Source organism: Penaeus chinensis, chromosome 43 (assembly GCF_019202785.1).
Source record: "Penaeus chinensis breed Huanghai No. 1 chromosome 43, ASM1920278v2, whole genome shotgun sequence".
In the NCBI taxonomy this organism is placed as follows: Eukaryota; Metazoa; Arthropoda; class Malacostraca; order Decapoda; family Penaeidae; genus Penaeus; species Penaeus chinensis.
Genome location: NC_061861.1, coordinates 14,841,685 through 14,854,184, shown reverse-complemented (window position 1 = coordinate 14,854,184; position 12,500 = coordinate 14,841,685). Strand labels below are relative to the sequence as shown.

The 12,500-nt window shown below is 44.0% G+C and overlaps 1 protein-coding gene across 1 annotated transcript in view; it reads right to left on the bottom strand.

The window, feature by feature from the left end:
• LOC125024540 (multiple inositol polyphosphate phosphatase 1-like) overlaps positions 1–12,500 on the bottom strand; it is a 16,639-nt gene that overhangs the window by 1,365 nt on the left and 2,774 nt on the right. The window contains exons 2-10 of the mRNA XM_047612344.1: positions 11,954–12,150; positions 11,530–11,658; positions 9,234–9,409; positions 8,999–9,121; positions 5,232–5,376; positions 4,356–4,456; positions 2,523–2,632; positions 1,582–1,651; positions 756–898 (exon numbers count right to left, since the gene is read on the bottom strand). Coding sequence (XP_047468300.1) covers positions 756–898; positions 1,582–1,651; positions 2,523–2,632; positions 4,356–4,456; positions 5,232–5,376; positions 8,999–9,121; positions 9,234–9,409; positions 11,530–11,658; positions 11,954–12,137 — 1,181 coding nt within the window. The 5' untranslated portion in view covers positions 12,138–12,150. The remainder of the gene's footprint in view (positions 1–755; positions 899–1,581; positions 1,652–2,522; positions 2,633–4,355; positions 4,457–5,231; positions 5,377–8,998; positions 9,122–9,233; positions 9,410–11,529; positions 11,659–11,953; positions 12,151–12,500) is intronic.

The window sequence follows — 12,500 nt, the reverse complement described above, 5'->3', positions numbered from 1 at the left end:
TAACATCCGTGCAACTCTTAAATAATATAAACTTTTGTTTCTCTTTCAATATATATATATATATATATATATATATATATATATATATTATACAGTGAGAGAGACAGACAGACAGACATATAGACAGAGATAGAGAGAGGGAAACAAAAAAATCATTGCCATCGAGGTGAATTTTACATAGAATCCCAATAAGAAGGAAAGTGACAACAATTGAACATAATTTACATTAAATATAATAGATATGATCATACATTACCCCGCCCCCCCCACCCTTAAATGTCTACACTTGCGTTCGGTATTAATCCATTATGATTAGCATCGATTGCCGTTAATTTTCATTGAAACATTTTTTTTTTTTTTTTTTTTTTTTTTTGCTACAGTAAATAATAAAAAACTAGTGGTTCGCTTTTCACAAACTTGCTCAACATATAAAACAAGTATCGCTAAGCTAGCTGAATAGATGAGCAATTAAAAACATTTAGTTGAAATATTGTTTATATATATAGGACACTAGCAAGAATACAGTTGCAATTGATTAGGCTAAGTGTTGTACTGGAGGCTGTAACCTAAAGAAATAATCAATCAGTGTACTCTATGTAATTCAATCCGAGCAAAGGCGATATCAGGAAGGGAATAGAAAGGAGGAAAAGGATGATGACCTACACTCCCTCGCTCCACTTGAAGATGGAAATACCCGTGTCATCACATAAACCTTCTGAAATCAAACGCCATTCGAAAGACGATTCGAAATTCACCTGTCGTCGGCGCAGCGGGAGAGGAGGAAGGCGACGTTGGCGGAGAAAGGGCCCACGATGGACGTCCTCCAGAGTCGCCTGGCCTTGATGTTCTCGTGAGTCAGCGTCGTGTTGTCCCAGAACATCCCCAGGCGCGCCATCAGCTGTGGGAAGGACGTCTGGTGAGGAGGGTAGGGAGGGAGAAAAAGAGAGAGGGAGAATAAGAGGGAAGGAGGGAGAAAAAGAGAGAGGGAGAATAAGAAAGAAGGAGGGAGAATAAGAGGGAAGGAGGGAGAAAAAAAGAGAGGGAAAATAAGAGGGAAGGAGGGAGAAAAAGAGAGAGGGAAAATAAGAGGGAAGGAGGGAGAAAAAGAGAGAGGGAGGAAACGAGCGTCGTGTTATACCAGAACATCCTCAGGGGCGCCGTTAGCTGTGGGAAGGACGCCTGATAAGGGGGGGGGGGAGAAAGGAAGAAGGGAGGGAGGAAGAGAGCATGTTGGCATTTTTGGCGGCCCTTTCATTTACGTTATGGAGCCCTTAAATATCTGATTCACACGTCTCTTTCTGTGATTTTAATTAATTGAAGTTGACTCTAATATTTCATTTCTCATTTTTTACTTCTGCTTTTAACCAAAGTATAAAAAAAAAAAAAAAAAAAAAAAAGTCAGCATGAATTCCTAAATCTACTCCATTTTCCTCAAGTTGCAAAACAGGGGAAAGATCATCATTGCTAGAACTTCACAACGCTTGGACAGCATGAACAAAGGCTCTGTCATCAGTCCACTGTCATCAGTCCACTGGACCTCACCGTCTGCGCCCAGCAGACGGTGAGGAGTCAGAAGCCCACCTTGAGGTAAGCGCCGAGGTGGGTGAAGTAGAACACGCCACGGGGTCCCTTGCCCTCCTCCACCCGTTTCCTGCGAAGGAGAAGGACGCGTCTTGAGAGAATGCTCGGACGGGAGACACTCAGGGGAAGATGAGGAAGGGACGCAAGTAGGAGAGAAAAAGGTCCGACGCGCTGGGTTGTTTGGCGTGGCCGGTGTGGCAAGCTCAAAGGCATCATCATAAAAGACATTTACATATAATATATGCAGAAGCCATGTGTTTGTGTGTGTGTGTGTATATATATATATATATATATATATATATATATATATATATATACATATATATGTGTATATATATATGTATATTTATGAGTATATATATATATATATATATATATATATATATATATATATATATATACACATAAGCTTAAGGGGGCATCAAAGAAAATAACTAGATTCAAGTAAAAAGGACTATATGAAGGAGGACTCGTTAAAATCTCGACAGAGAAACGCAAAGCAAACATGTAGGCGAAAAAAAAAAAAATAAATAAACAATGAAATTACAGCAAAACAGATTTCACGAAGCAAGGGAAGACGAGTTTTGTTTTGATTCAAGTCTAGCAGTGGAGGAGCTCAGAGAGGCGGGGGGGGGGGGGGGGGGGGGATTTTTCCACTAAATGACGCTTATAAAATGGATATGTACTAAAATAAATGAATAAATAAGATATGCATAATATTGAGTGATGTAATAGGTGTTTTTTCTGCTAAAGAAGTCCGATATATTAATATCTTTTATAATTCTCAGATAAGTAAATAAGTGTTTAAATGTCTAATACCCTTTCATTTTGAATAATTTACATAGTTAAAAAAATATATATTTTTGTACCAATCTCAGATAAGTAAATAAGTGTTTTCATTTCGCCAAACCTGCTTCTTGGACGGTCTTGGGCGGCCTTACCTGAAAGTCCTCACCAGGTCCTGAACTAGACGGCATGCCTGCTCGTAGTTTATGGGGTGTCCGTAGCCACTCTTGTAGTAGTACTTGAGGTCTTGCCAGTATTCAAGCACCTTCCCAAGCACGGAGGAAGGACCGCCGCAAGATCGAGAAAAAGGAAACACGAGTATGTAAGGAAAACGATTACCTGATTTTGTCGTTTTTTTCGATTTACAAAAATGTTAATGATAATAACAATAGAAGTGATAAATAGATAAATGATTATGCTAAAACACAAAAAGAGTTTTATTTTTTTCGATTAATAAAAACAAAATTATTACAAAAATCACTTGAAGTTGTTATTATTGTTGTTGTTTATGATTAACAAAAAAAAAAGAAAGAAAAAAATACAATGAAAGACGAACACAGAAATTACCTGAAGCTCTTTTTTATATATTTAAAAAAAAAAAAACGTACGAGAAAAAATGAGGAAACAGGAAAGTTGTTTTGCATCTTTAAATGAACATTTTTTTTAAATATACAAAATAGTTCTAGCGAGAATCTAAGGTTATGTGGAAATCTGATTATTTTCTGCGAATGTTTGATAACATGGACAATAAATGATCTTGTTTGTAAAATGAGTTTTGGCTATGCATTTGAGGTTGTTATTTTGTCTTATTCGTGGAGAGAGAGAGAGAGAGAGAGAGAGAGAGAGAGAGAGAGAGAGAGAGAGAGAGAGAGAGAGAGAGAGAGAGAGAGAGAGAGGAAGAGGCAATAAAGGAGGAACGAAGAAAGGAGAGAAAGAAAGGGAGAAAAGAGGAAAAGAAAGATAAAGAAGAGAGGAAAAGAGGGGGCGGAAGGAGAATAAAGAAAGTGGGAAGAGAGATAGAGAGAGATAGGGCGGAGAGGGAAAGGACGAGAGAGAGAGGAGGGGGGCAAGAGGAAGAGACAGACAAACAGACAGACAGAGACGGAGAAAAAGAGAGGACGAGAAGAGAGAAGAGAATGAGAGAAAGGGAGAAAAAGAGAAGGGAGAGAGAAAGCGAAGAGAGGGAGGAAGAGAAAAAGAAGAGAGAGAGAGTAAGAGAAAAAGAAAGAGAAGAGAGAGATCGAGGAAAGAGTCACCTGTACTACAACCTCTAACCCTGCCTCGCTTACCTTGACCTACCATGACCCACCAACCTACCCTGACCTACCAACCATGACCTACCCTGACCTACCTGGCATGACCTACCCTGACCTACCAGCCATGACCTACCCTGACCTACCAGCCATGACCTACCTGCCATGACCTACCAGACGCACCAACCTACCCTGACCTACCTATCAACCTACCATGCCTTACTAACCTACCATGGCCTATCAACCCATGACCTACCAACCTACCATGACTAACCATCACCTACCTACCAACCCCAACCTACCTACCAGCCATGCCTACCCTGACCTATCTACCTACCTACCATGACCTATCCTGACCTACCAACCCTCACATACCTATCTACAATAACCTATCCTGACCAACCTACTTACCATGACCTACCAACCCCGACCTACCTACCATGACCGACCTACCAACCCCGACCTACCTACCATGACCAACCTACCAACCCCGACCTACCTACCATGACCGACCTACCAACCCCGACCTACCTACCTACCTACCAACCATGACCTACCAACCCCGACCTACCTACCTACCTACCAACCCCGACCTACCTACCTACCTACCAACCCCGACCTACCTTCCTACCTACCTACCTACCAATATCTACCTACCTACCTACCTACCATGACCTACCAACCCCGACCTACCTCCCTACCCTGACGAACCCTGACCTACCAACCATGACTTACCATCAGATCCGACTTGGTAAATACACTACACCAGGCAGAGAGTGTTTCGGGTTCCCAAGCGGTGTAGTAGCGGCAGGCATCGTACATAATCTGGACTTCGACTGCCGGGAAAAGGGGCGGGGCTTAGCTGGCTGGCGGGGGGGGGGGGGGGCGGTGATGGGGGCTTGAGGAGGGGGTGATGGGGGTTTAAGGGGGGGGGGGGGTGATGGATATGGGGTTGGGGGGGGGTAGAACTGATGGATGAGTGCGTGGGATTAGATATGGAATGTGGAAATATAATTATTATAATCATATTATTTTTTTTTAGAAATGAAGTACATGAAACAAAAAGAAAATACAACGAAATAAAAGAATAAGACTGTAAGGGAGAAAAGATAATGCCTGAGAAGATATAGAATGTGAAAGGTTAAAAAAAAAATGCAATAAATGGGGTAAAAAGGAGAAAAAATGTAAAGAGGAAGAAAAGAATGGGAATAGGAACAAATTATGATAATATTGTTTGTTCTGTCAATTAAAATAATTTTTAGTTCTCATTCAAACCGTTTCTACCAGAAGCTCATTCGTGGCCAAATATGGAAAAGAGAGAGAGAGAGAGAGAGAGAGAGAGAGAGAGAGAGAGAGAGAGAGAGAGAGAGAGAGAGAGAGAGAGAGAGAGAGAGAGAGAGAGAGAGAGAAAGGGAGACAGAGACAGAAACAAAACCAGACAGACAGAAAAAGAAAGATAAACGAGAGAACCCAAAGCCAGAGACAGACGGAGAAAGACAGAGAAGGAAGAGAAGAAAGAGCGTGAGAAAGAGAAGAGAGAGATTAAAAGAGAGTAGAGAGAGAGAGAAAGATAAGAGAGAGAGAGAGAAAGGTAAGAGAGAGCACACGTACCTGGCGTGAAAAACACCCCAGTACGCTCGGCTACGCGGCTGACGACCTCGTGCATCTGACTCCCCAGCCAGAACAGCCTCTCCTCGAGCCTGGACGTCACATTCCGCTCAACTTCGGCCAAGTACTTACTGCAGACATTGTCGAACTGTTGGGCAGGAGAGGCCATTAGACACGTGGAGACAGGTCGGCCTAAAAGCGGATATATCTCATACACAATGCTGTGACTGGTTTTACCCAACAAGAATTGTGTTTCATGTATAGAATGCCATTTTCTAATGGCAGTACGTACCTAATATATATGTATGTGTATGTGTGTGTGTGTGTGTGTGTGTGTGTGTGTGTGTGTGTGTGTGTGTGTGTGTGTGTGTGTGTGTGTGTGTGTGGACTGGGGCCTGGATGAAATAACATCGACCCTCCTCCCAGAGGCCATGGCCAATCGGGCAAAACATTACCCCCCCCCCCCCCATAGAAATATAATGTGTTAGCGTATGCCACTAGGAAGACCATTACTGTTGCAGCCAAACTAACACCTCGACAATACACTGACCACTTGTACTGCTGTGATCATGTGGCACAACTGCACCTTTACAAAAATAACCTGTGAGTGTGCGTGTGCGCACTCCACACTTAAAAATATTTATATTTGTGAACCATGTTCATTGCGACAAATGTAGAAAAGATATGAATGAGAATGTATTTCTGACAACGATATGATCTAAAGCGCTCAAAAACATCTCTTTCACTGTGAGAATTTTCATTCTCATTCATACTTTTTTTTATATTTAAGACTCGCCTTCGTCCAACTGCGGGGTCGTATCGCTCCCCACGCCAACCAGCACACCAGGACGCCCAGGAACTTACCACAGGAATCTTCAGTAGTCTTGCCATCACTCACGAATTTAACGATACTGATCATCCATAACTTTTCTAGAACTGCAATAACTACAATAAAAACGGAGCATCTGCGCCAGGAGAGAATGGTCTCACATAAGAGATGCTAGGATATCCAGGCCAGGAAAGTATGCAAAAATTATAAGTAATGCAAGATGTTCTATAAGGGTGCTTGCTTGAATCTTTCGGTGTCAATGCATTATTCCTTTAGACTCTGGAGATCATGTGGCAGAGGACTTCATAATTTTTATCTTTTTACTTTTTTTTTTTCTTTTTTTTTTTGACAAATATTTATTTGTGCATGCTTGTGAAAATGATGAAAAATATGGATGATTCCTAAAGCCTACGATTATCTGACCATCCAAGGAACTAGTATCAATAGGATAGACAGAGTTTTCGCATACTTTCCAGGCCTAGTTGAGCCATCATCTCATGCTTGATACCATCCTTGTTGCAGTTCCAGAAAGGTTATGGGATGATCAGTTTCATCAAAATCTTATAAGGCATTTTCGGTCACATATTGACTACTGGTTCCTACCCTAAACAGTTAAAATCTAAATCAATGTAATCAACTTTGGATTTTCATTTTCAAAAAATTACTTTATCACTTCTCGAGCCTTTTTCTACAAACTACCCAAAACAATGCTAAAGGAATCATTTTCAGTGGCCCACGATGGACCAGACTTAATAACTTAAAAGGAGAATCCAATCTTAGTTCTCTAGAGCTAAGAATACCACAAATACCAGCCTCCTATGTGGTCAATGGCCTCTCCACACCTTTTAAAAACCGTATTTTCCCCCGCTTTCAACAACTAGAGCAACAAGCATCAAGGCGTGCTGAAACCAGTCAGATATGGTGGTCTTTCAACAGCTTTTACAGAAAAAAACAATCCTCTACTGCCTAAATCCTCCGAAGGGAGCCATCAAACGTATAACCAGCTATCAGCAACCTGCCACTTCAGAAATCACTCTGCGACCAAAATATTCTAAGTAATCTAGCCTCGAATGTCTACAGAGGGTTACTAGGGATGATCTTGCTATGTTTACCGATGGGTCTTTATTTACCCGCTCTCCTCCTCTCACTCTCCATTGCAACCAGGAAACTGTTCTACCCTTCAAATGGAGCTGTCTGCCATTGTCAAAACTGTATCCCACGCTCTCTCCACCAATAACACCAACATCGCCATTTACATGTACTACTCAGCCATCCAAATTCGAAGTAAGCAGTCAGTAGACAACCAAACCCTTATTTCTCCAATCTCAGTAACACGGCAACAACTACAATGTAGAGGATCCCTTATCAACCACCACATGGATTCTTAGCCACAAAATTATCAAAGGAAATGGAGAGGCCGACCGGGCAGCTCCAGTAACGAATCGCTAAGTTAAAATCAACGTCCGAATTCCTTGTACAAGCAGGGCTCTCATAGAAAAAAAACGGCATTGACTTTGGGTATACAAGAACTCTCCCTCTCTGCAAAATGACATAAAACTGTCTCAGTTCCATTGAACCTTTTCCCGACAAGCTTCTCACTATAAGACAGCATCCATTCATCGTCTGAGATTGGGGTACATGTGCAACTGGGAGATCTAAGCGGTAACCATGACAACACTATCACTTTCGAACCTCTCCTACGTTATTTTCTCTCCTGTCCAGCCCTTCGAAATACCTATCAAGCAACCCACTAATCTCCCAAAACATAACAGATATTAGTCACGGACAACCTTAGCGCAAGTCTTTGTTAAGAAACTCCTTGAGGAAAACAGGCTTAGAGATTTCTTTGACAATCCGCCTCCCTGATAATCTCCCAATGTTCACCTTATTCTACAACTTCACATCTTTATTTTATTTCATTGTGCATCTTTATTCATGTATTTTACTTAAGTTCATTTATTTCATCTACCCTCATGTCCCTAATCTTTGTAGGATGTGCACCTATACAGCATCCCATAGCATCCCACTTACGGGTTATTTTTAATTTGCTAAACCCGCTGTAGTCGCAAACTGGGAAACCTAAACAAATATAAATACACACATACATATACATATGTATATATATATATATATATATATATATATATATATATATATATATATAATATGTATATAATATACATATATATATATATATATTTATACATATATACGTAAACGAGCGTAGAGTTGTTGTTATGTAATAATTTCCTTGTAAGCATGTGTACCTACTTGGCGGGCTCTTAAATGATATTACTAGTAAAATGGGGAATAATTCTGCGAGTCTCGCTTTGGCTATACAGTATTTCCGGACGCGGGGCCGAGACAGGCAAGAGCAGCGCGTCCGTTCTTGTCGCGCTTTCAGGCCGGTTTGGTGCGTCCGCGTCCAGGGATACTGAAGGCGGCGGCGGGGGAGGCGGAGGAAAATTGTGACACTCATTTCTCTACGCGTTAGTACGAAGCAGTTTGGGTTAAAGAACGCTTCGAACTTATTTGAATGACTGTAAATCTAGATTCTTTGGTGTAGATTTGTCTACGTATTCTACACGTGTTTGCCCAAGGGTGTTTACAGATGCTTGCAAAAGTGTTTCTCCCGATTTGCCGCCAAATGGACAGGAATGTGGCGCGGGGAACAGTTTTTGATGCTCCTCGGTTTCACAAGTCCCACCCACACTGCAAGAGCACTTGAGGCGCCCGCATGGCATATCCACGGCTGTTAACTCGCATTCTTACACTGCGTCACTTCTGGGCAGAGGAGCCCCTATCCCCCACGCCACCCCACCCCTTCCCCGGGAGTCGCGCCGTCACCCAATATGCGTACCAAGGCCAAACGTTTCCTGCCTTTCTCGGCAACGCGTCATGGGGCGTCATGCAGCAGGCAATCGACGAGTCAGTGACCGACCTGCAGGAGCGGATCCGGGTCCACGGGTTCTGGCATGTGGATGTCCTTGGCGTGCGAGCCGAAGGCGCCCCGGGCGTAGGCCATCGCGCTCTCCTTCGTGCGCTGCGTCGCCGTGTAGCGGAACTGTGGGCGGAGGCAAGGTTAGGGAGGAGCCGCGGAGGAACAGATCGTAGCGTCAGAACAAGCGCGAAACAAAAACTTGCGAAGGACGAACGGAACTCGTGGACGGGCTCACCTTATAGTCTTCCGTGGCGAAGTTATCGGGCAGGATTTCGGGAAACAAGTTCAGGAATTTACTGGAAATTTCCTCCTGCTGGTAGGCTCCCTCGGGGGCCAGTGTCTGGGCGAGGCTTTCGTTGAGATTTGAAAACCAGAAATGAAGCAGTTTCTTGTCAGAGGGACACAGTTTACCTGAGGAACAATATATTAATTGCAATCTCACGTGCACGCGTGCATACAAACATGCGCGCGCACCCACGCACGCACACACACACTCATGCGCGCGGACACACACACACACACACATACACACACATACACACACACACACACACACACACACACACACACACACACACACACACACACACACATACACACACACAAACACGCATATGTGTGTGTATACATACATATATAAATAGACAGAGAGAGAGATAAATAGATAGCTAAAAACAGAAAGATACAGACATAGATATTTATGTATATGTGCAAATATAGATAGATAGATAGATAGACAGATAGATTAATTAATTAATTAATTAATTAATTAATTAATTAATTAATAGATAGATATAATAGATGGATACAGAATTATCTTGGAAAAATGCCTCTTGACACAAACAAAACACTCAGGTAAAATAAATTTAGCCCAAAATACCAAGTGAATCTCTTCAATCAAGGAACTTTTTTGTCTAACTACAGCTACGGTTACTTCCCGTCTCTTTTGAGGGACTCGTGTACTATTCTTACCTACTTACCACGACCTCTGCTTACTTCAGCTTCCTGCTTACTAACCCTAACGCACTACATATTCATAACAGCTACTGTTTACTAACTCACGCCTACTGCTTACTAACCACAGTCTAATGGTTACTAACCACAGCCTCCTGCTTACTAACCACAGCCCCCTGCTTACTAACCATAGCCTCCTGCTTACTAACCACAGCCTCCTGCTTACTAACCACAGCCCCCTGCTTACTAACCACAGCCTCCTGCTTACTAACCACAGCCTCCTGCTTACTAACCACAGCCTCCTGCTTACTAACCACAGCCTCCTGCTTACTAACCACAGCCTCCTGCTTACTAACCACAGCCCCCCTGCTTACTAACCATAGCCTCCTGCTTACTAACCACAGCCTCCTGCTTACTAACCACAGCCCCCTGCTTACTAACCACACACCCCTGCTTACTAACCACAGCCTCCTGCTTACTAACCACGGCCTCCTGATTACCAACCACAACCTACTGCTTACTAACCTCATTCTACTAAATACTTACCCCCAGCCTACAACTTACCAAATCTTACTCTTAAACTTCTAAACACAACCTACTGCTTACCAACAACAGCTTACTGCTTACTAATCATAGCCTACTACTTACTTACCCCGGTCTACTACTTACTAATAACAGGCTACTGTTCACTAACCATAGCCTACTGCTTATTTACCCCAGCCTACTGCTTACTAATCACAGCCTATTGTCTACTTACCCCAGTCTACTGCTTACTAACCACAGCCTTCTGCTTGCTAACCACAATCTACTACTTACTAACCCATCCTACTGCTTACTAACCACAGCCTACTGCTTACTTACCCCAGTCTATCGCATACTTACCATAGCCTACTGATATCTAACCATAGCCAACTGCTTACTAACCACAGCCTACTACTTGGTAACCCCAGCCTACTGCTTACTAACCACACCATAGCCTGCTGCCTACTAACCACAGCTAACTGCTTACTAACCGCAACCTATTGTTTACTAACTACAACCTACTGCTTAATAACTACAGCCTAATGTTAATTAATCATAGCCTACTGCTTACTAACCACAACCTACTGTTTACTAACTACAACCTACTGCTTACTAACCACAACCTACTGTTTACGAACCATAGCCTACTGCTTACTAACCAAAGCCTATTGCATACCTACCATAGCCTACTGCTTACGAACCACAGCCTACTGCTTACGAACCACAGCCTACTGCTTACGAACCACAGCCTACTGCTTACTAACCAAACCCTATTGCATACCTACCATAGCCTACTGCTTACGAACCACAGCCTACTACTTACTAACCACAGCCTACTGCTTACTAACCAAACCCTATTGCATACCTACCATAGCCTACTGCTTACGAACCACAGCCTACTGCTTACGAACCACAGCCTACTGCTTACGAACCACAGCCTACTGCTTACGAACCACAGCCTACTGCTTACGAACCACAGCCTACTGCTTACTAATCAAACCCTATTGCATACCTACCATAGCCTACTGCTTACGAACCACAGCCTCCTTACTCACCGCAGCCCGTGCAGCTGTTGATGCGCGCCTTTAGTTCGGGAAGGATGTCCATGAAGGTCCGGATGTCCTTCTCGCTCGGGTACCTGGAGCCGTGGCGGACGAGGTGCCACAGCTGTACGGGGTGGCACGCTGGGGGGGAAGGGGGGGGGGTCAGCGGAAGTGGACAGGGGTCAGGAACCGGACGGGATGCACACACGCACATACACGTGGATGCACATGGGCATACAGATATATAAACACACACACAAACGCATGCATATATGTATACACTATATTAAAATCATTAAATATATATCATAATCATTAGGTCATCACCCTCACAAAACCCACTCTCCTCCCTAGGGCCCTCTCAGACCCTCGTAGCCCCCACTCCCCTTGCCCCCCAAAGGCTCTCTCAGGTCCCCCCTCCCCGCCCGTGACTCACACTCGGGCACCAGGTCCTTCTTGGTCATGTTGCCCCTCAGTTTGGCGTACGGCGACTTGGAGGAGAACAAGTCGGCCACCTTCTGGGCATTGCTGTAGCAGTAGGCGGCGACGGCAGCGCGCAGGAGGGAGGTGCAGCACAGGAGCACCAGGCATACCCAGGCGCCGTGCCTTCGCCGGGGCATCTCGGGGTCGGCGCTGAGGATGTGTTGAAAGGGATAAGGGTGAGGTTCAGGCTGAGGTTGTGAGAGAAGGCTTAAGTATGAGGTTCACACTGAGGGCTTGGATGAAGGTTCGAGGGTAAGGCTCACACTAAGGATCGGGGGAGAAGGCTCGAGGGTGAGGTTCACTCCGAGGATATGGAGGAAGGCATGAGGGTGAGGCTCACACTGAGGAGAAGGAGGAAGGCTCGAGGGTGAGGCTCACAATGAGGAGAAGGAGGAAGGCTCGAGGGTGAGGCTCACAATGAGGAGATGGAGGAAGGCTCGAGGGTGAGGCTCACACTGAGGAGAAGGAGGAAGGCTCGAGAGTGAGGCTCACACTGAGGA